Raw genomic sequence first — 26,513 nt, forward strand, 5'->3', positions numbered from 1 at the left:
AAATTTCAGCCATTGTTTTTCATATTCGCAAGCAATATTACACTGATTCTGTAGTGTTTCGTTCCAATACGGTTTATAAAAGGATTTCGTCCTTTTGTTTTGTATTTGTTTCACCACTGGTAATCTATTGCTCATTTCACGTTGGACAAGCTCTTGAAATTCATTGTAAGCACTTTAGATATCCTGGTCGACGTGAATAAAATTTTCTATTTTCGTAATTGTGTCTCGAACCATTTGTTGCACACTTTCGTCTGTAAGAAAATCATTTGGAACGTTTTTGGTATTGCGGCTGATCCTTTTACTGACTTTACAATCGTAGTTTTCACTATTTTGTTTCATAACACATTTAAGATCACATAGTAGGATGGAATGATCTGGGATACTTTCCGGGTGATAATTCACAGAATCAATTACATCTGACATACGTAATACTTTAAAATCTGAAATACGGTTTAATTGCTCATACGGCACACAAATATAATCCACAACAGACTTTCCGGCTGGTGATATATATGTATAATCGTTAACGCCTAAACGACCATTTAGCATAGCAAAATTGTTATCTGATAAAAAAAAATAGCTAAATAGATCTCCGTTATGATTTTCGATAGAACCAATAACCGATCTAGGTATAATCTTTTTGCTTATTTAAAAGAATATGTACCATTATTTCAACATCTTGATACATTTAATAAACAAAAACACATTCTAAACCCCATCCCTGAACTTGTTTGTCATATTGGAGTCTTCATTAAGCAGTCTTTAGAACTGAGGGGGTCAGACCCATGTCAGACAAGCTCATGATTGTGTTTTATACATCAATTTATAATTTGAACTCTTAAAATATGTTCTATTATATTATATTGTATTTTATTGTATTGCATTGTGTTTAAAATGTATAAATGTTTGTTTGTATTGCTTGACCCATATGGGTGTAATTTTGCAATAAAGATATAAAATTAATAAAAACCTTAACAATAACCCCCCCCCCCCCAAAAAAAAAAAAAAAAAAAATTGATAAAATAAAAATCTATTTACATATTTTTTCCAAGGGTAAATTTTGGAAAATGTGAGTATATACTCGTTGTCAATAGTGAAGGACAGATTGGAACTAACCAGAAATATTTATTTAAAAAATTTTACGCACTTGTCGCCCCTTCGTTTATACGCCTGGATAGAAAGTTACGGACTATAGCGCAATTTAAAATATACATGTTTACATTGAACATAAGAAAGAAACATACATTTTGTGTAAATAAGGGTAAAAATTTTGTATATAGCCTAGTCCAGCAGTATGCCAACAGTATCATGTAATCATCGAATGTCGATAGACTATTGTATACAAAAAGAAGGACAATCACTAGCTTTAAGTTATACTTGTACAATCACTAGCTTTAAGTTATACGTGTACAATCACTAGCTTTAATTTATACTTGTACATTCACTAGCTTAACGTTATACGTGTACAATCACTAGCTTTACGTAATGCTTGTAGAATCACTAGCTTTAAGTTATGCTTGTACAATCACTAGCTTTAAGTTATGGTTGTACAATCACTAGCTTTACGTAATGCTTGTAGAATCACTAGCTTTAAGTTATGCTTGTACAATCACTAGCTTTAAGTTATGCTTGTACAATCACTAGCTTTAAGTTATGCTTGTACAATCACTAGCTTTAAGTTATGCTTGTACAATCACTAGCTTTACGTTATGCTTGTAGAATCACTAGCTTTAAGTAATGCTTGTAGAATCACTAGCTTTAAGTTATGCTTGTACAATCACTAGCTTTAAGTTATGCTTGTACAATCACTAGCTTTAAGTTATGCTTGTACAATCACTAGCTTTAAGCAAGGGTATGGAAGCAACTGAAGAGTACACAAAACAGACAATAGTGCACACGTCGAAAGGTGTTGCCTCGGTTCCTTGATTGAATTTCGGTTGAAAGTCTGTAATAATCTTAACGTCTATTTTCTATTAAGACAGTCAGATGTACCATAGCAGACAAATATGTACACCTTAACTTCATTCCATACACCGAATATAATTGACCTATTGCTTATAGTATCCGAGAAACGGACTTGACCATGTAACTTTAATCTTGATCACTGATCCACGAAACGCGCTTGAGGTCATATGAATCCTATCTAATGGACATGTTGACAAGTCAAGGAACTAATATACCAACAATAGTTATCCTTTACCCATAATAAGGCAGGGGCGGACCCAGGATTTTAGAAAGGGGGGACGAAATTTTTAAAGATCGCCGAGCGGAGTGAGGCTAAAAAAATTGGGGGGGGCTAAAAAACATAAAATAAGTGTAAAATGCACATTTTAAACGGTTCCTAATTTGAGCATGTATATTTTATAGTTGCTGTAAAGTGTAAGGGTTGGAGATTTTTGATGCTGTATCCTCCCTATTAATTGTCTATCATAAAATAATAGTATGGATCCAAAGCTATGTACTGCTATATTACATGTGGGACTTGTCAGTAAAAAATAGACATGGAAAATTCTCGTTTGTTGTATGTTAAGTTAGAATAACCTCACAGATTTCTTTTTATAAACCAGATATACGCCGGGCTATTCAATAAAATTTACAATACGACCGACACGGTTTAAGAAAGTCAAACAAGTACTTTTTATCCAAATGTTTGGTTGATATGTTTCACCCAACAAAATTAAGGGAAGTGATGGGTTCCAAAATAACCAAAGGCTACAAATGAGTCTAAAACGACAAAGAGTTTATGAATGAAGGTCGACAAAAAGAGACATAAAGGCCACATCCAGCAGCCGGTTGCAGTTTGGTCTTGAAAAAAGTATTAAATATAACAGTTCGCAACTTCGGCGAAACAGACATTCCAGTCACGCATGCAAACCCCCGCCCCCAAAAAATAAGCTCGTTTTTTTATTCATCATTTTTAATGCTAAATAATTCTGTTGAAAATTTTCGTTTCTAATAGCAAAAAAGGTGGACAAGATTATTGTTTTCAATCCAGATACGGCCAGAATTTTTGTTTTTAAAAGGCAGAGTCAGATTTTTTCTTTCAAATATATATCTCGCACTGCCTTCTCAAACAAATGGTTCGTTCCTTAGACTTTAAATATATCTAGAGCTTATACTGATTGGGGATCATCATTCAGCTATGTTATTTCTAGTTAAAATAGGCTGGGGCGTTTGGGGTTACATGTATGCATGTATTCGTAGGTAAACAATATTGCTGTGGAACTTTTTATCATGAAAGTGTAATAGAGTATAACTTTCTGTCTCGTGGAATTGTGAAATAGAAGTCAATACGTTCTTGCTCAATCCTGTTTCGCTTTGAAGATGTCATGATTGTCATCCTCAGTCTATCCATGTGTTACTGTAATTTGAATTTCAAAATGACTGAGCGACGTTTTTAAGGCGAATTGGCCCCAACTCCACCGTAGCGGCGAATCACATGAGTTTGACATAATCAGTAAATAACAGCAAAACATATTATAAAAAAAGAATTGTCGCATGAAAAATAAATACACGGGAAATGGCAAAGTTCTCGAAGTCTTGTCTGATTAATCAGTTTACCAAAAAAAAAGTCCAATCAAAGGGGGGGGGGGGGGGCGTACGCCCTCTACGCCCCCTCTGGATCTGCCATTGGATGTTGAGAATTCTATTTGGTCTTTGCCTTGGGTCCAAACTGATTTTCCTTAAGATACATAGCGGATTCGGCTTGTTCACCATCTATTTATCCATTTATAATGTTCAGTGAACTTCAGTGCTAGCTAGGAATCTTTTAACTTTTATCCGACTTGCATAATTGTCCTCCCCGCAACCTCGTGTGTCGTCCTCGTGTACGGGGTCTACATGTAAAATGCACGGAAGGCACATTTTCAAAATTAAAATTATGTCTTGAAAACTGCATAAATGTTCTCAAAAATTTAGTGAAAAGTCTCCAGATATTCTTTTTAGGGTCACTCCACCATGTAACGATGTCGCCTCGTCTTAATTGTAAGATTTGGGTTGGGACTAGCTCAAGCAATAAAAACACGTCTTACGTTGACGACATTTAAAACATAATAAAAGAGAGAGTGTAAATAAAAAGGCGTTTCCGGACAACACTTGTACAATTCCGTAAAACATATCAAACTGAATTACACATATATAAAACATATATATATATAAATATATAACAGCTGACTAATTTGATAAAGCAACTTTATTGCGGGTTTTTTCCGCAACATCTTTCTGTTGGAATTATCTACCAATTGCAGGATCTGAAAGTATAAATAAAACTTTTAAATAAACATGCATCGGCTGACTCAAGCGTGTGTCTGTCGAACGGAATCGGTTTATTAAGTCAAGTTACAGTATGTCGCAGATTTCAACAACATTTTGCATATAACTCTGGCTCGATGAACTACAATTGAAAATCGAAAAAATTATGCATTTTTCTCATTTGTCATTTGAAATATTAGATTTGATTTTTTTTTTAAATGGGTGAACTTTCGTATAAAGAATGCACATAAAATCGTTGAAAAAAACATCTAAAACTTGTCTTAAAATCAACAAATCTCTTATTCTACTCAATAAAAGTCTTAAAATCAGTAAATCTCCTATTCTACTCAATAAAAGTCTTAAAATCAGTAAATCTCCTATTCTACTCAATAAAAGTCTTAAAATCAGCAAATCTCTTATTCTACTCAATAAAAGTCTTAAAATCAGCAAATCTCTTATTCTACTCAATAAAAGTCTTAAAATCAGCAAATCTCTTATTCTACTCAATAAAATTTAAAATTAAAAAAATACTATTTGTTGTTGAGACATAAATTTTTGTTTTAATGATGCAAAATACAGAAAGGGTCACCTTCTTCGTTTTTACGGGTATAAATCATTCAAGGTTTTATGTTAATTGTGATAAATCACACAAAACGTCGATATGATAGTTAAGTCATCGCGTTGCATGCCGTAATTTATGACGCTTGACTATAATTGATTATAAGACAAAAAACGAAGTCGGTGACCATATGTTTCTTTTATGTCATTAAAACAGAAATTCTCAGTTGAAGTTCAACGAACCAAGGTTGTAAGCAAATTTTTTAGCATAATCTGCCACTTAGCCCATTTAGTCTTCCTTGACCGAATAAACATATTTTAAAAGAATTTTGAAATTGTAAATGTCAATTCAATTAATAAACATTCTGAATACACTGTCACTTATAACAAAACAATAATCTCATAAAGTCGAAAGACTGGGATTTATTCAATGTATCCAATCAAATAATTGAGGGTTGATCAAAACCAATTTAGAAAATATCAAAATTTAGAAAAGATTAAAAATCATTGTAATAAAATTGAGAATGAAAATGGGGAATGTGTCAAAGAGACAACAACCAGACTATCGAGCAGACAACAGCCGAAGACCACCAATTGGTCTTTAATGCAGCGAGAAACTCCCGCCCCCGGTAGCCTCCTTCAGCTGCCCCATAAACAAATATGTATACTAGTTTAGTGCTAATTGGACGTCATACTAAACTCCGAATTATACACAAGAAACATAAAATAAAAAATCTTACAAGACAGAGCCAGAGCCTCCTTCCTGATTAGGGACAGGCGCAAAAATGCGACGGGGTTAAACATGTTTTTTAAAATCTCAACCATCCTCCTATACCTAGTATTCCTATGCCAATGTAGAAAAAACAATCGTCCAATGTCAGAAGAGGTAACAAAAGAAAATAAACAAAATGTCAATAATACATAAATAACAAAGGACTACTAACAGTTACTGACATGCCAGCTCCAGACCTCAATTATACTGATTGAAAGATTATACCTTCATCATAAAATATATGAGAAGAACATAACCCGTGTCATGCTAACAACTGGTTTTATAATAAATGTGTTTAATTCCGATGCAAAGACCCTATAGACCCTCACAATAACGACAGATGCTTCAAAGACAGGGTTTGGGGGTCACATGAACAATCAGATTTTTCAAGGTTTTTGGTCTGTTCAAGAACAGAAACAACACATAAATCTCTTGGAATTGGAAGCTGTAATTCGAACAGTACAACATTTCCTACCACAATTACAAAATCAAAATGTGCTACTCAAATGCGACAACACAACAGTCGTACAATATGTAAACAAACAGGGGGGGGGGGGGGGGGGGCACCAAGTCCACACACCTTTGTTACAAGACATGGTGTCTAATGAAAATGGCTATGCAGAACAATCTGACATTCAGAGCAGCTCACATAGCGGGGAAATTAAACCTTCTTGCAGATCATCTGTCTCGAAACAAAATACAACCCACAGAGTGGACACTGAACAATCAGATAGTTCAATCAGTGTTTGAAATGTGGGGAGAACCAACAATAGATTTGTTTGACTCAGTACACAATCACAAGATACCAGTGTTTTGTGCTTGGATACCTCACCCCAGTGCTCTAGCAGTAGATGCTCTGTCGATATCATGGGAAAAAATGTGGGCATATGCATTTCCACCAATATGTCTAATTCCAAAAGTACTGAAACACATGAGTCAATTCAATTGTCAACTAATTCTGATAGCTCCAATGTGGCCAAGAAGACATTGGTACACAGAGTTTCTTCAACAATCAGTAGCAAGTCCAATAAAACTAACAATAAGGCAAAATCTACTGTCTCAACCAAAAACAAACATTTACCATCCAAATCCCGAGGTGTTCACGCTAACAGCTTGGCTGCTCTCCACAAAAAAATCAGAAATAAGGAATTTTCAAGAGAAACTAGAAAGCTTCTCAGAGCATCATGGAGATCTGGCACACAGCAAGACTATGCTTGTAAATTCAAAAGATTTCATAGTTGGTGTAGTGAACGGGAAAAAGGTCCCTATGCAGCTACTTTAGCAGAATGTGCAGATTTTTTTTTATCTCATTTGTACACTTCAGGTTTACAATACCGTACTATAGCATGTTATAGGTCAATGTTATCTTCATTGCTATCTCCAATAGATAATGTTCCAATTGGGCAACATCCCTATATTATTAGACTACTTAGAGGGGTTTTCAATTCTAGACCTCCTAAAGTAAATTTAGTCCCAGAATGGGATTTACAAAAAGTGTTGGACATGTTAAAAAAAGTCTCCTTCTGAACCTTTATTGAAAGCTGATATTAAATGCTTAACTTATAAAGTGGTTTTTCTTACAGCAATCACAACGTACAGGAGGTGCTCAGACTTACAAGCATTGAGGATAGGAGAGGGGTTTGTGAATGTTCAGAAGAAAGGACTTGTTTTCTTGAGACCAGGTTTATCAAAACAAGATAGACCAAATCATTGTGGAACTAAAATTGCTGTGCCTTACTTTGAACACAATAAAAAACTGGATCCTAAAAGAGCCATTGCGAATTATTTAAAACGTGCAGAAGAAACGAAGAAAGACTAAGGAAAACTTTTCTTGTCAACGGGTAAACCATTCAAACCGGTTACATCGCAAACAATTTCTAGGTGGTTAGTGAATACAATGGCATATGAAAATACAGATTTCAAAGTAAAAGCTCACAGTACGAGAGCAATTGGACCTGCATGGGCCTTATTCAATGGGGCTAGTATGAAGAGTATTTTAGAGTCAGCTGACTGGGTACAGATACTACTTTCATCAACTTTTATTTGAGAAATGTAGATGTTAAGGTTTATCCTGATGTGTATATAAGAGATTGTTTTTAAAATCATAAAAAAAACTGATATATTTTTACTGCAATGTGCAGTTCGAAAAAAAAAAGATAAAAAAGATAAAAAGACTAAAGAAAAGAAGGAAAAAATAAAGACATTGTAAATATTGTATAGTGTACAGAAGAATGTTTTTAAAATGAACAAGTGGTATGAAGTAGAGATTATACCCCAGATGAAGAGACGCAGAGCCATAGGAAATTACCCTACCATCAGAGAGGTATGGCTTTGTAATCTATCCGTATGTATATTTCTCAGGTGGTAAGCAGAAAATAAATGAAATGAAATTCTAAATTTGTTTTCAAATTCAGATTTTATGAATGAAGTTTTCTACTTACCACCTGATAATTACCCACCCAACCTCCCCACGTAATTTTCTATAGTAGTAATAATGTTACTGAAAAATAGAAAAAAAAAACTGGGGTAAAGTAAAGCATGTAGGTGACGTAGTTCCGGTTGGAAGTATCTCCGTCATCTAGATGTTTTATTTTAATTGCAAAGTCTGGACTGGTAAGGAAAGTGGTATCTAGTAAAAATACAAGGGCAGATATAGTATCAAAGCATGCCCAATGACATAGTTCTTTTGTTTGTTGCTACTAAAAAATGACCTAAAAGAGTTTTGAACATATGTATTCACATTCTGACTTTAAAAATGCAACGTATGCAATTTATCAAGTGCTGCTGACAACGAGTTTTTGACACTCCAGAAGTAATTCATTCCACTATTTTCAAAGACTTTATTTAAACAATTTAGAACAAAAACAATCGGACTGTTTTATGACAAAACAATAAACGAAAATAGATATAAGAGACAGCTACCAAACAAGATCTTGACTGAGTACAGTCCCATAAAGAATGTAGCAGGGTCAGCATATTCGTTGGCGCTCAACTCTTCGTCTATAAACCTAGGGCAATGGCGTGACAGCACAACATAAAACAAACTAAAAATCAATTAAAGTCTTTTGACTCATCAGATCGGCAAGATGCATAAAAACAAGTACAAAGTATCTCGCATTAGTTAATTATCAGTTTTGTTCGGTCACGAGTTGAATATTTTTCGATATTTGAATTCTTTAATTTAAAGTAATAACGTGTTCACACTATAAAATATGCACCGGGTGTGAACCCGGGTTAACTAACCCGAAATATTTACCCCAGTTCACACTTGATAAAAAATTACCCGGTTTGGTTTGATTTTCCATCTCAACAAAAATAAAAACGTAGGGCGCCAAAATTGTAACCCGCATCCGTATGTCCACTGTACATATTTTTTTCCATCACAGATGCATTATTTTAAAGTTTGAAATATTTCACCAACATTGAGTTCAATCACCATCAACCGCTTTTCTTTTTTTTTCTTTCAAATAACGTCACTTTATCCAAATTGCACCTTTTTTCGACCAAAAAGTGATATAGGTTTCATCGTTTGTCAATGTCCAGGTTTTCAACATAGATTAATACACTTATATCCCTCTTTTTGTCGTTATATTTATATGATAATATAATTCATGACCCAAAATATACGGTAGCTAGACGTCTGTCAAAATATGACGTCATTGAACAACCTCACATTAACTTTACTTTGCGTTCACACTTAGAAGTGAGGTAGTTAATCCGGGTTCGCCCCACATAACTCCACCTCAAATGAGAGGTAATTTTAATCCGGGTTCGCCCAGGGATAAGACTGAGGCGTTCACACTGCCTAAATTTAACCCGGATTAACTAATTCGGGTCGGACCCGGTTTCAAAAAGGCATAGTGTGAATGGGGTATAATTAAGAAATAATTCATGGGGGCTTGAATATATCGCTAAGGGGTAAAATACTTTGCTTAAAGGGCCAACCCGTGGTAAAATCACGATATATTCAAGCCCCTATGAATTATTTCGATTCTAATAAGACTAGTTTTTTTTTAAAATTAAACGACACATTTTTTTTCAAAAAAATAATTCTTCTTTAAATACTAGAAGCACAGCATTCACTTTTTGGGACTGATTCTGATACCACCTATTAAAGTGGTTCGGGCAAAAATTTAAATCCGGAATAAAAGACTTACAAGAAAAGGGTATCAGTGAACTAATATTCGCCTCAGTTATCATTATTAACTTTGCTATTGTCAATTTAGGATTAAATTTTAAATTATTTAACATATCTAACCCTATACCCATATTTCTGAATTTCTCAAAGAGCTGAACCCGACCTATAGCTGCAAAAGCGTGATCAAAGTCGGCATTGATGATGTTTACTGGCATTGTTGAAAATATTGGATGTATAATTCAAAATCAAACTTTGAAAAAAAAAAGTTTTTTTATACATACTTTTCAGTAATTCTCCGCAACATGTGCAGTCTTCATCAATCCGGCCATCACCATCGTTGTCTGAAAAAGATATAATTATTTTTGGCAATCAAGTTAAAGTTATATTAAATACGAGATTGTGTTACTTTGTACTATTCACAAATCATGATGAAAAGAGAAAATTAAAGGTTTTTACTTTTTAAAATTCAACTTTCTATATTGTGTATTTTAATACAATATTCAAGTTTTTGATACTCGGACAATACAAAAGATTGAATGGAGAGCACACATTTGATTTTTGTTGTTGTGCTAGTTGTCAGTAACTGCGAGTACTCTCAGAGTAATTAGTGTCTATTTGTTGTTGTGGTGAGCAAGTAACCGGCTACGTCCACTAGATATGGGTTTTTTTAACATGTATTTGTGTATTTATTTATGTAGTTGTATCCATTTGCTGTCTTTTTTCAACTAATTTTTATAGTTCATTCTTTTGTACTATTACACCACTTTCAAATGTAAGTAGAAGCATTCGGATCCCCCTTACATGTTTAACCCCGCCACATTATGTATGTATGTGCATGTCCCAAGTCAGGAAATGTAATGGTTGTCGTTTTAAGATGTGCTACATATTTATTTTTCGATCATTTATTTTGTACATAAGTTTAGACACATTCTGTTATAATAAGTAGTTTTCATATATTTAATTCTATATATTAATGTTCTTTTTAGCAACATTAGCGATAGATCAAAATTTCAGATATCAGTTACCTTAAGGAAGATTCAGTATAAGTGCTAGTTGTTTCAGAGGAGAAGATGTTTAAATGTAAGCTTATATGTTAAATTGTATTTAAAAGGCCATAACTGGGATCAATCGATGATTTTGGTAAAATACATTCAATTAAAGTTTGAAGATATTTGGCCCAGTAGTTTCAGAGGGGATTTTTAAAAATAGTTTACGATGACAGACGACGGACGCCAAGTGATTGCATAAGCTACAACGAGACCCTTCAGACCCGTTGGGCTAAAAAAACTTATTTAAGTCTTGGTTATGCTAGATTATTTGCTTGCACGATTATTTATTCTGCCTCGCTGGATGATATCAATACTAAATTGTCAGCATACATGATCATGGCAATTAAGATCATAAGATCATTCTATCTGTTTAAAAGGTACCACCAATTCATAGTACGAAAATAGGTCGAAAAAATGTTCCCTTGAATTTGTCAGTTAAGCCTGCATTAGTAAAACATTTTTGGGTCATAGATACTTTGGTATTTCCAAGCACTATTATCATTTTTTTATTTGGGGCTTCTATAGAATATTGTGGAAACTTGAGGTAACTAAAGCTTGTACAAAGGTTAGAAAAGGGGAACAATTTGATAGGTAAGTTTAGGTGGTTCTTTTCACTGATTGCATTTAACGTAGAGGATTGTAGCTTTCATTGCTTACCAGTGAAGCACAGGCTTGCCAAAAATAATGGTTCGGCGGTTTGTACGTTCATCTTGCACTATCTTGTCTGCGCAAAACATTTAATACTGTGTAGCCATATCATTCTAAATTCTTTGTTGATTATATATTTATCTTTGAAAACAAAAGGAGCCGGTTTTACATTTCACACATACTACTATGGTACAGAGAGGGTTTGATTGCACATGAGACATAATTATGAAGAAAGCAAAAATTGGTTGATCGCCCATGAGACATGTTTATAATATGACGCAGTTCGGATCTTTGATTAATTATCTTATAACATTAGAATCTTATTTGTTCTTGCAATATCTATTAGTGTGTTTCAATCAAAATTTAACATTGATTATTTATTCTATAATAGGGGCCCAGGGACTCCAGTTGTTGATATATTCCTCTACAGAGAGGTTTTTAAATGAAATGTATGTTTCTTTTAAGTACAAATGTTTCTTTAAATTGTTTAAAATTTGGCAAAACTTCTTGTAATTTTGTTCGGTAAATTATAGTATTTTGAAAGTAGAATAGTCTTATTTTTAACAAAATTCAATTTAACATTTTCGTAGATACCAAATAGAATAATCATAATATTCAAAGGCAGTTCAATATTTGTCATTTCAAAAATCCAAATATTTAGTGCATGCGAGAGACTGGCGACCATCGGACAGTTCCAAAAATAAATGTTCTATGGTCTCTGGTCCTTCTTTACAAAATGTACACATTTGTTACTATTTATGCTACTATTTATTTATTTGTACATATGCTACTATTTATTTTCATCTTGTAAAGTAGTGAATTAGTCCCTATACTTCTAATGGATAACTCTATATTGGAACCAGCAAAGCTTAGTGCTTCTAGTATATTTTGTACATGAAGTGTGTATTTTTTTTTCTTCAGTTAATACCAATCCTATTAAGATGGTTCTCCTTTGCAGCAAAAGTAATATACTCTGTAAATGTCCTTTGAACCTTTTTCTTTATTCAGAAAAGATACTTATGTTAAAAGGTATTATCAATTTGATATCACAAATTATCAATTGGATATAACAGATTATCAATTGGATATGAAAAAAATATTTTATTTGATTTAACAAATTATTAATTTGATTTAACAAATTATTAATTTGATATAACAAATTATTAATTTGACATAACAAATTATGACGCCCAGTGACAGATATATAATGCATATTCAAAACTCATTTTACAGGTTTAATGTTTCTAAAACCCACCCTTACCCCTTTCCCTCTTTATTTGAGAAGGTTTTGGGGACTATTTCCCCTATTTCGTATGTGGAACCTTGTGTCTTAAAATGGACATATCAAAGAGAGAAAGAGATCTATTTGATAAATTTATATTGCATATTTTCAAGTCAAAACGAAACCAACAGTTCTATTTAGATATTGGTGTTTCTAAGAACTTAGAAACATGCAAGGATAACAAAATGCTTCATCCTCTTAAACAAACCTGGCATGTTACTTTATTATTTCAATAGGAACATGAAAGGATTTATTAAACATCCTTCAATTCATCGTTGCATTTGTCTTAAATTAATTTGTTAAAATATATATTTTTGATTTGGAATTTTATATATTTTTGATTTGGAATTTTATTATTTAAAATAAAGAAACATGCGCGAGATTTTGAATGATTGTGGACTTTGAATTTCTTTTGAACACATTACACGTGTATATCTATGCACCTTAATAACAATGTAACTTAAGGATTTTAGATCATTATATAGCAATGCAAAACATTGAGGTCTATATCTCAAAAGAGTTCACTTATATGATTTATCCTTTGTTTCAAATAGAGAAGGGGCATTATCCTCAATCCATCTTTAAGTAATTTTACACAACAAATTTTCTTTTTGGTTATATCAAATTAATTAATTGTTATATCAAATAAGTATAATCTGTTTTCTCTAATTCTTCGTGAATTTATCCCTTTCTGCACCCATTGGATAATCAAATTGATAAATACAGATGTAGAATCTGTGCATCGAGTGTGATTACGTTGTGCACGATGTTCCTACAACATGACGTTACACTAAAAATGCGGCGTCAAAGAGGGTTTTTGACTTTGATTAATCTTTGCAAGTTTTATTCGTTTTTTTTTATATGTTGTTGGTTGATTCTGGTTCTGTTCTTTTTGTGATATCATTTTATCATAAATTACTTCAAGTTGTGGAAATCGATTTAATAATGTTTACCTTTTAAGTTATTTCACCTAAAAATGCAGTGCTTACTGTCGCAAGTAATGTAGGAAGGAAAAATTGGACGGAAGTACATGTATACGGTTTCCATAAATAATGTGCAAAACTTTGATCATAGGATGTTTAACTTTCATGGTGCATATCATCTATTATTGTAAAATTTCTATAGCTTAATTCAACCCCAATACAAATATATCTGACATTCTGCAAGTAAATCGAAACATTTTCAACCTTGATTAATTTGAATAGAATTGTATTTTTCTTGGCACATAATTTGTCGAAATACACCCCTTCAATTTCTTAAATCTTGGCTTGAGAATTATTTTCCAAGTCTTCTAAAGTTGATTGCTTTAATTGTTTAACTTCTGATATACATTTTAAAATAAAGTAATCTACTCTTGAATTGTCCGTAAAAACGGCTAATATAATCCCGGGTTTTATTAATTCAATGAAACGGTTTTCGTCGCTGTTTTGGATTTGTCTTTCAATTACCTCAATTTCATGCACAAGTTAATATTATTGACGAGAAGTTCCGGCTTCGATAGTACATGTAGTATAGGAATAACTTTCAGTTATAACATGAAAAGCAGGACAAATTGCAAGGTAAAACATTCCGTGGACTTGTATTAAGTCTTTTAATATAATTGGTGAATACACCTTACTGAAGAGACTACTTTAAAAGATCTATTTCGAAGTCCTTCCGCAACATAAATTAAAATTCGCATTTTACATTTAGAGGATTGTCTTGGTGTTTCCAATTTGTCTTTGCAAAAGTTGAACGAAGTTCATGTAATGCGATTTAATTTCCCTTTTCACGATTCTTTTAAATAAATCGATAAAAGCTATTAACGACCAATACAAATTTCAAAATTTAACCTGTGTCGAATCTATGTCCCGGTCGGAGTCTATACATGTAGCAACATGCACTATTCTTTTTTTTCGGCAGCCATCAACATCTTTTTCCAAATTTCACCAAACGATTTGTTTTAATTATCATGAACATTTAATTGAAACTTTAGGACATGTAACGTCGGAAATTAGCGTTTTTCGGATTTTTCGACGTTTTTCGACGTTTGGACAAAATGGCTACCGGTTTGTAATGTGTTGAAAAAATTTATTCCTTAAAGACCCAAATATGTAGTTAATAAGAAAAGAATTTTGGCATTTTTTACTCTTCGTGTATCTAACTTTTGTTTTGATCAATTATAAATAACTTATTGAAATATCAGTTAAAAAATACGCGTTAACTGCTTTGAAAAATGAAATATCAACTTGGACAAAATGGCTACCGCTTGAAAAACAACTGTGTAGAGAAGATTTTATAAAATCTGCAATATTTGAACTAACGAACAATGAGGTAAATATTTGTACTTTTGGTAGATGTTGTTATTGTTTTACTCTTTTTATTCGTTTTCCGCTATAACTTCTTATAAAATTCACTTTCAGACGTTAAGTTACCGAAAAACGTCGTTGGACATTTTTCTCATTCAAGCTTAATATGCGGCCGCTGAGTCAAATGAAATTTGGCAAAATAACGGCTTTAACGCCACAAAGAACCGACACATACCGTTGTTCCTGCCAAGTTTCCGGAAGATCAGAGAATAAGAAATATGATCACTATACATAAGAGTCAAAACAGTTTTTCATAAATGTAACGTTGGACATCCGTTTTTTTTCACATAGCTTTATTTTAATCCTCAAATATACTAGATATTACTAAGTATATGATCAAGAGCTATAAAAACATAATTTAAAACATATATTGAATTTGTTTTATGGTGGTTCGTGTTTGCTAACATTTTTATTTTGTTTTGCGGAGGAACTTTCGAAGATTTGTGTTACAAATCCTAGGGGTTGTAGGAACAGCGTGCGTAACGTAGATACGATATTTATCCACTCGAGACAGTTAAATTTTCAAATTTAAAACGCGAGGCTCGCCGAGCGTTTTAAATATTTAAAATTTAACTGTCGAGAGTGGATAAATAATTAATTACACGAGATTTGGTGGTGGAATCTGTTTCTCTAATAATTTTCAAACAATATGCAGGCAAATTTATGCCTTCTTTTCAGATGATCTGCAAAAAGATGTATTCTTTTTATGTGACGTCATCAGGCATGGTCGTCTTTTTTCATACCATCACAATAGGAAATTCAGAGGAAAGCAAGAAAATTCGACGTCATAATCGGATTTTAACCAATGAAAAACTGACATCAAACGAACCACACGTTGGTTAAATTTTTTTTTACAATGGGTGCAGAAAGGGATAAATTCACGAAGAATTGGAGAATCTGTTATATCAAATAGATAATTTGTTATATCAAATAAATAATGTGTTCTATCAAATTAATAATCTGTTATATCAAATTAATAATTTGTTATAATAAATTGTAAAAAGTAAATAAGCATGGCCCTAAAAGGCTTCCCTACCTTAATTTACTTCGATATTGATCGTGTTAAGCTACTCATTAAGCGAGTGTGCCATTCAAAAATAATGTAAAATGTTTGGTCTAAATTGATATAATTGTTGAAAATTTTAAAATGACATAACTTTGCCCTGATAATGTTACAAGTCTTGCACTGTCCAAATTCCAGCGCTTGCCCAGTTTTTATAGTAAACTCTTGAGCCACCAATGTATATGTTTTCTACCTCCCATAAAGAATACGATATAATCTTGTTTTTTTAATTTGATTTAGGGTTTTCCCAGCATCAAAAACCTCTTGCCGAAAGTTAATTGATGACCTTTTAATAGGCCCAATATAACTTAGTTCAATAAAATTTATTTGCTTAACAATAGAGACTAATCTAACCCACTTAAAATTCGAGTAATACAACCGTCTTACCAGTGTAAGTTTTAGTCCCTGTATGCTTTTAAATTTAGCATTTTTAAACCACCCTTATAATAATCTTGACATAAAAGATCTCACTTGGCCTTATCTGATTTATTATCCAATATCAAACCATACATTTTATTTGTTAAATTACGTAACATATTCTCATCAGGACTAGCTATAGGGATAGATAGAAACAGATGATTTAATTTAGATATGACCAACGTTTTCAAAAAGATATTGTTTTGACCATTTTTTCAAAGTGTTGTCTTATCATCTAAAACTGGATTATAATTTAAATTAATCATTCTATCTAGGTCAACTAAAAATTTTAAAGTAATTCAAGGGAGCTTAAATGTACTGGAGCCCCATTTCAATCCCCATATTTTGAAAGATTATTTCATTCCTATAATTCCATATTACATAAGATCACACAAGAAGCACAAGTATACAAATGTTCATTGTGTTTGCCTTCAAATCTGATCCAGTCAGATTTGTCTATATATCTGTCATAAGATGTCTGTCTAACACGTTCATTCTATTTTTATGCCCCACCTACGATAGTAGAGGGGCATTATGATTTCTGGTCTGTGCGTCCGTCTGTTCGTTCGTCCGTTCGTTCGTCCGTCTGTCCCGCTTCAGGTTAAAGTTTTTGGTCAAGGTAGTTTTTGATGAAGTTGAAGTCCAATCGACTTCAAACTTAGTATACATGTTCCCTATGATATGATCTTTTTAATTTTAATGCCAAATTAGAGGGTTTACCCCAATTTCACGGTCCACTGAACATAGAAAATGATAGTGCGAGTGGGGCATTCGTGTACTGGGGACACATTCTTGTTCCTACAGTTTTAGTTAAATGAACTATATATAACCTACATAAGCCTAATATTTCAATACTGTCAGAGTTGTTCATTTTACTACATGTAGATATTGGAGTTTCTATGTTTGTCCTTTGTATCCATGTATTAAAAACTCCCATGTAAAATTTACAAATTTATATTATTAAAAACTCCCATGTAAAATTTACAAATTTATATGACCCTTTGTCTATTTAAGAAGGCAGAGATGTTTTAAACTCATTATTTCTCTGATACCATCAAAGTTCAATATTCTTAATGAGATGTAGCTGTAAATATATAAGGTTTATCTAAATGTTAATACTTCTCGTTTAAAAGAACAGTTGAGAGACAATTTCAAAAAATTAAGAATTCTGACTGACATTAAATATAGTATCACTCTTGATGAAAACTAATACTTCTGTGTCACAATGTAAATCAAATTAATGCATGATCAATAATATATCCTAAAAACTAACAAAACTATCTAATAATCGAACAAAGACTGCACATCATGTGTGTGTATGCATATCACATTCATGGGTTAGTTTCAGCAGAGATTGTGCAAAACTTATTATAGTATGGTCACTTCATTATATTGTACATTTACTATAAACACAAACAAGGAAAGATAATTTCAAACAAGCATCTCATTCTGAAATTTGGAATAAACATCACTTTAAAAGTGGTTTATACTTAAAATATTCTAACTTCAACTCATTTGTGTCTGATGAAATAAAGTAAAGATATATCAAGAATTTGATCACGTTGTTGTCTACAAAGCGAAAGAATGCAAAACAGAAAACGATTAACTTGCGGAAAAGATTGTTTACCTCTCAACACATGAAGTGCAAACATGTGTACACCATATCCACATATCTTCAGTGGTGTGAGTAATAGAAACGTTATTTTGAAGCCTCAATTTGCAATATTATATGTTTTCCTTCAAGCATATTTGTATTTTGAACTTTTGAAATACATGTAAGTATACAATTATATGTCTGAAAATGTGTTTTTTTTTTTTTTAATTTTGGCGCAAAAAAAATATTTATTTTTGTAATTTTTACATTTTTCAAAAAATAGATTTTTTTTTACCCCCGGATAAAAACAAATAGATCTTATTTTTATTCAATCATAGTCATTTATTGTATATTACCTTTTTTTATTTTTTATTTTTTGTAGAAAAACGTGATATGAAATAAAGAAATAAATTAAAAAAATAGCCAATTTCAAAAGTCCAGTCAATGTTTTCAGCTTTGTTTCACTTTGATGCTGTTAAACAGGGAAAGTGAAATTATGTTTTATTTTGTCTTATAACTTTCGTGAAGATTAATGCAGTTTGGGTTTATAGAGAAATACATTAATCAAACAATAATGAATATTGCTATCATACTAAGCCTTTGCTTGACCATCATTATCATAATAACCTTTTCCATCACATTCTTCTTCGTCGATTTCACCATCGCAGTCGTTGTCTATTTCATCTCCATACTGCATCTTATGTGTTTGACAACCCTGTAATACACGTTATATCTATCATCTTATGTGTTTGACAACCCTACAATACACGTTATATCTATCATCTTATGTGTTTGACAACCCTACAATACACGTTATATCTATCATCTTATGTGTTTGACAACCCTACAATACACGTTATATCTATCATCTTATGTGTTTGACAACCCTACAATACACGTTATATCTATCATCTTATGTGTTTGACAACCCTACAATACACGTTATATCTATCATCTTATGTGTTTGACAACCCTACAATACACGTTATATCTATCATCTTATGTGTTTGACAACTCTGCAATACACGTTATATCTATCTATCATCTTATGTGTTTGACAACCCTACAATACACGTTATATCTATCATCTTATGTGTTTGACAACCCTACAATACACGTTATATCTATCATCTTATGTGTTTGACAACCCTACAATACACGTTATATCTATCATCTTATGTGTTTGACAACCCTACAATACACGTTATATCTATCATCTTATGTGTTTGACAACCCTACAATACACGTTATATCTATCATCTTATGTGTTTGACAACCCTACAATACACGTTATATCTATCATCTTATGTGTTTGACAACCCTGCAATACACGTTATATCTATCATCTTATGTGTTTGACAACCCTACAATACACGTTATATCTATCATCTTATGTGTTTGGCAACCCTACAATACACGTTATATCTATCATCTTATGTGTTTGACAACCCTGCAATACACGTTATATATATCTATCATCTTATGTGTTTGACAACCCTGTAATACACGTTATATCTATCATCTTATGTGTTTGACAACTCTGCAATACACGTTATATCTATCATCTTATGTGTTTTACAACCCTGCAATACACGTTATATCTATCATCTTATGTGTTTGACAACCCTACAATACACGTTATATCTATCATCTTATGTGTTTGACAACCCTACAATACACGTTATATCTATCATCTTATGTGTTTGACAACCCTACAATACACGTTATATCTATCATCTTATGTGTTTGACAACCCTACAATACACGTTATATCTATCATCTTATGTGTTTGACAACCCTACAATACACGTTATATCTATCATCTTATGTGTTTGACAACCCTACAATACACGTTATATCTATCATCTTATGTGTTTGACAACCCTACAATACACGTTATATCTATCATCTTATGTGTTTGACAACCCTACAATACACGTTATATCTATCATCTTATGTGTTTGACAACCCTGCAATACACGTTATATCTATCTATCATCTTATGTGTTTGACAACCCTGTAATACACGTTATATCTATCTATCATCTTATGTGTTTGACAACCCTACAATACACGTTATATCTATCATCTTATGTGTTTGACAACCCTACAATACACGTTATATCTATCATCTTATGTGTTTGACAACCCTGCAATACACGTTATATCTATCTATCATCTTATGTGTTTGACAACCCTACAATACACGTTATATCTATCATCTTATGTGTTTGACAACCCTACAATACACGTTATATCTATCATCTTATGTGTTTGACAACCCTACAATACACGTTATATCTATCATCTTATGTGTTTGACAACCCTGCAATACACGTTATATCTATCTATCATCTTATGTGTTTGACAACCCTGCAATACACGTTATATCTATCATCTTATGTGTTTGACAACCCTACAATACACGTTATATCTATCATCTTATGTGTTTGACAACCCTACAATACACGTTATATCTATCATCTTATGTGTTTGACAACTCTGCAATACACGTTATATCTATCATCTTATGTGTTTGACAACCCTACAATACACGTTATATCTATCATCTTATGTGTTTGACAACCCTACAATACACGTTATATCTATCATCTTATGTGTTTGACAACCCTACAATACACGTTATATCTATCATCTTATGTGTTTGACAACCCTACAATACACGTTATATCTATCATCTTATGTGTTTGACAACCCTACAATACACGTTATATCTATCATCTTATGTGTTTGACAAACCTACAATACACGTTATATCTATCATCTTATGTGTTTGACAACTCTGCAATACACGTTATATCTATCATCTTATGTGTTTGACAACTCTGCAATACACGTTATATCTATCATCTTATGTGTTTGACAACCCTACAATACACGTTATATCTATCATCTTATGTGTTTGACAACCCTACAATACACGTTATATCTATCATCTTATGTGTTTGACAACTCTGCAATACACGTTATATCTATCATCTTATGTGTTTGACAACTCTGCAATACACGTTATATCTATCATCTTATGTGTTTGACAACCCTACAATACACGTTATATCTATCATCTTATGTGTTTGACAACCCTACAATACACGTTATATCTATCATCTTATGTGTTTGACAACCCTGCAATACACGTTATATCTATCATCTTATGTGTTTGACAACCCTGCAATACACGTTATATCTATCATCTTATGTGTTTGACAACCCTGCAATACACGTTATATATATCTATCATCTTATGTGTTTGACAACCCTGTAATACACGTTATATCTATCATCTTATGTGTTTGACAACCCTGCAATACACGTTATATATATCTATCATCTTATGTGTTTGACAACCCTGCAATACACGTTATATCTATCATCTTATGTGTTTGACAACCCTGCAATACACGTTATATCTATCATCTTATGTGTTTGACAACCCTACAATACACGTTATATCTATCATCTTATGTGTTTGACAACTCTGCAATACACGTTATATCTATCATCTTATGTGTTTGACAACCCTACAATACACGTTATATCTATCATCTTATGTGTTTGACAACCCTACAATACACGTTATATCTATCATCTTATGTGTTTGACAACCCTACAATACACGTTATATCTATCATCTTATGTGTTTGACAACCCTACAATACACGTTATATCTATCATCTTATGTGTTTGACAACCCTACAATACACGTTATATCTATCATCTTATGTGTTTGACAACCCTACAATACACGTTATATCTATCATCTTATGTGTTTGACAACCCTACAATACACGTTATATCTATCATCTTATGTGTTTGACAACCCTACAATACACGTTATATCTATCATCTTATGTGTTTGACAACCCTACAATACACGTTATATCTATCATCTTATGTGTTTGACAACCCTACAATACACGTTATATCTATCATCTTATGTGTTTGACAACTCTGCAATACACGTTATATCTATCATCTTATGTGTTTGACAACCCTGCAATACACGTTATATCTATCATCTTATGTGTTTGACAACCCTGCAATACACGTTATATCTATCTATCATCTTATGTGTTTGACAACCCTGCAATACACGTTATATCTATCATCTTATGTGTTTGACAACTCTGCAATACACGTTATATCTATCATCTTATGTGTTTGACAACCCTGCAATACACGTTATATCTATCATCTTATGTGTTTGACAACCCTGCAATACACGTTATATCTATCATCTTATGTGTTTGACAACCCTGCAATACACGTTATATCTATCTATCATCTTATGTGTTTGACAACCCTGTAATACACGTTATATCTATCATCTTATGTGTTTGACAACCCTACAATACACGTTATATCTATCATCTTATGTGTTTGACAACTCTGCAATACACGTTATATCTATCATCTTATGTGTTTGACAACCCTACAATACACGTTATATCTATCATCTTATGTGTTTGACAACCCTACAATACACGTTATATCTATCATCTTATGTGTTTGACAACCCTACAATACACGTTATATCTATCATCTTATGTGTTTGACAACTCTGCAATACACGTTATATCTATCATCTTATGTGTTTGACAACCCTGCAATACACGTTATATCTATCATCTTATGTGTTTGACAACCCTGCAATACACGTTATATCTATCATCTTATGTGTTTGACAACCCTGCAATACACGTTATATATATCTATCATCTTATGTGTTTGACAACCCTGTAATACACGTTATATCTATCATCTTATGTGTTTTACAACCCTGCAATACACGTTATATCTATCATCTTATGTGTTTGACAACTCTGCAATACACGTTATATCTATCATCTTATGTGTTTGACAACCCTGCAATACACGTTATATCTATCTATCATCTTATGTGTTTGACAACCCTGCAATACACGTTATATCTATCTATCATCTTATGTGTTTGACAACCCTGCAATACACGTTATATCTATCATCTTATGTGTTTGACAACCCTGCAATACACGTTATATCTATCTATCATCTTATGTGTTTGACAACCCTGCAATACACGTTATATCTATCATCTTATGTGTTTGACAACCCTACAATACACGTTATATCTATCATCTTATGTGTTTGACAACTCTGCAATACACGTTATATCTATCATCTTATGTGTTTGACAACCCTGCAATACACGTTATATCTATCATCTTATGTGTTTGACAACCCTGCAATACACGTTATATCTATCTATCATCTTATGTGTTTGACAACCCTGCAATACACGTTATATCTATCATCTTATGTGTTTGACAACCCTACAATACACGTTATATCTATCATCTTATGTGTTTGACAACTCTGCAATACACGTTATATCTATCATCTTATGTGTTTGACAACCCTACAATACACGTTATATCTATCATCTTATGTGTTTGACAACCCTACAATACACGTTATATCTATCATCTTATGTGTTTGACAACCCTACAATACACGTTATATCTATCATCTTATGTGTTTGACAACTCTGCAATACACGTTATATCTATCTATCATCTTATGTGTTTGACAACCCTACAATACACGTTATATCTATCATCTTATGTGTTTGACAACCCTGCAATACACGTTATATATATCTATCATCTTATGTGTTTGACAACCCTACAATACACGTTATATCTATCATCTTATGTGTTTGACAACTCTGCAATACACGTTATATCTATCTATCATCTTATGTGTTTGACAACCCTACAATACACGTTATATATATCTATCATCTTATGTGTTTGACAACCCTACAATACACGTTATATCTATCATCTTATGTGTTTGACAACCCTGCAATACACGTTATATCTATCTATCATCTTATGTGTTTGACAACCCTGCAATACACGTTATATCTATCATCTTATGTGTTTGACAACCCTACAATACACGTTATATCTATCATCTTATGTGTTTGACAACTCTGCAATACACGTTATATCTATCATCTTATGTGTTTGACAACCCTGCAATACACGTTATATCTATCATCTTATGTGTTTGACAACCCTGCAATACACGTTATATCTATCTATCATCTTATGTGTTTGACAACCCTGCAATACACGTTATATCTATCATCTTATGTGTTTGACAACCCTACAATACACGTTATATCTATCATCTTATGTGTTTGACAACTCTGCAATACACGTTATATCTATCATCTTATGTGTTTGACAACCCTACAATACACGTTATATCTATCATCTTATGTGTTTGACAACCCTACAATACACGTTATATCTATCATCTTATGTGTTTGACAACCCTACAATACACGTTATATCTATCATCTTATGTGTTTGACAACTCTGCAATACACGTTATATCTATCTATCATCTTATGTGTTTGACAACCCTACAATACACGTTATATCTATCATCTTATGTGTTTGACAACCCTGCAATACACGTTATATATATCTATCATCTTATGTGTTTGACAACCCTACAATACACGTTATATCTATCATCTTATGTGTTTGACAACTCTGCAATACACGTTATATCTATCTATCATCTTATGTGTTTGACAACCCTACAATACACGTTATATATATCTATCATCTTATGTGTTTGACAACCCTGCAATACACGTTATATCTATCATCTTATGTGTTTGACAACCCTGCAATACACGTTATATCTATCATCTTATGTGTTTGACAACCCTGCAATACACGTTATATATATCATCTTATGTGTTTGACAACCCTGCAATACACGTTATATCTATCTATCATCTTATGTGTTTGACAACCCTGCAATACACGTTATATCTATCATCTTATGTGTTTGACAACCCTGCAATACACGTTATATATATCTATCATCTTATGTGTTTGACAACCCTACAATACACGTTATATCTATCATCTTATGTGTTTGACAACTCTGCAATACACGTTATATCTATCTATCATCTTATGTGTTTGACAACCCTACAATACACGTTATATATATCTATCATCTTATGTGTTTGACAACCCTGCAATACACGTTATATCTATCATCTTATGTGTTTGACAACCCTGCAATACACGTTATATCTATCATCTTATGTGTTTGACAACTCTGCAATACACGTTATATCTATCATCTTATGTGTTTGACAACCCTGCAATACACGTTATATCTATCTATCATCTTATGTGTTTGACAACCCTGCAATACACGTTATATCTATCTATCATCTTATGTGTTTGACAACCCTGCAATACACGTTATATCTATCTATTTATAACTTATGTGTTTGACAACCCTGCAATACACGTTATATCTATCTATTTATAACTTATGTGTTTGACAACCCTGCAATACACGTTATATCTATATATCTATTTATTTATTCAATTATTTTCTGAAAGAAATGCACATATATACATTTTACAGTGGTATTATACGTAAGTCCTAATATTTACCAAAATGACCATGCAGTTATTACCAGTCAATTATAAATTTTGAAACAAAAATATCAAGTTAGTAGTAGTTTATGTAAAATAACTCAATAGTCAATAGGACTGTTTGCTTCGTTTTGATTTGAAAAAAAAATAAAATATAAATTGATCAAATAGGCCCCCCTTTTCTCTTTTGTATGTGTTCGTTCTAAGACACAAGGTTCCATATACGATGAAATAAAGGAACAAGTCACCAAAACAGTCTTAAATAAAAAGGAAAGAGGGTTGGAAAAAGAAACATTAAACCTGTAAATTGAGTTTTGAATATACATTCGATATTTGTCACTAGACGTCAGATAAACAGAAAATGTGCCAGTTTGGGCTACGCTATCTTTTAATTTATCACTTTTATGATAAAATCATTCTATTAGTAGAGAAATTCTCAATTTGTTATATTCAATAATTTGTTACATTCAATAATGTGTTATATCAAATTAAGCAGAAGGAAAGTTTAAATAGCAAACATACCAAACAAACATAGAGCGTCATACCCGTCAACATAATACAAAAATATAATAAAATCCTGGTATGAGTCAGTACACAATCATGCAATGAAACATTGAAACCCAACTTTATCAGCAAGATAATCTACAAAATGTAATTTATGAAAATCATCAAATGTAGTCCTTCTTGGAGTTGGAATGGAATGTAATCAAGCATGTTTGTTGTTCATCATCGGAGGTATCACAATTCACAGTTGTCGGCTTGATTTTTCCAGTATGCAAACAATTGCATAATTAATGAACTTTTAGATGTTTGACAGTCCGTTGTATAATGTTTACATGTATGTTTATTTTTCGCACATAAATTCAATTCACAAAAAGATGGGCGAAGAGCATTAAATTATTATTGATTTTT

General features: G+C 32.4%; 1 protein-coding gene across 3 annotated transcripts in view; it reads right to left on the reverse strand.

The window, feature by feature from the left end:
- Positions 1–4,174: 4,174 nt before the first annotated feature.
- Positions 4,175–26,513, reverse strand: part of LOC139486842 (IgGFc-binding protein-like) — a 33,045-nt gene continuing 10,706 nt past the window's right edge. For 2 of the 3 annotated variants that reach the window (XM_071271892.1, XM_071271891.1), the window contains exons 3-5: positions 18,748–18,835; positions 10,001–10,060; positions 4,175–4,250 (exon numbers count right to left, since the gene is read on the reverse strand). In XM_071271892.1, coding sequence (XP_071127993.1) covers positions 4,231–4,250; positions 10,001–10,060; positions 18,748–18,835 — 168 coding nt within the window. In that variant the 3' untranslated portion in view covers positions 4,175–4,230. The remainder of the gene's footprint in view (positions 4,251–10,000; positions 10,061–18,747; positions 18,836–26,513) is intronic. The other variant, XM_071271893.1, reaches the window with a different exon arrangement.

The sequence above is a fragment of the Mytilus edulis genome, chromosome 8, assembly GCF_963676685.1.
Source record: "Mytilus edulis chromosome 8, xbMytEdul2.2, whole genome shotgun sequence".
NCBI classification, from domain to species: Eukaryota; Metazoa; Mollusca; class Bivalvia; order Mytilida; family Mytilidae; genus Mytilus; species Mytilus edulis.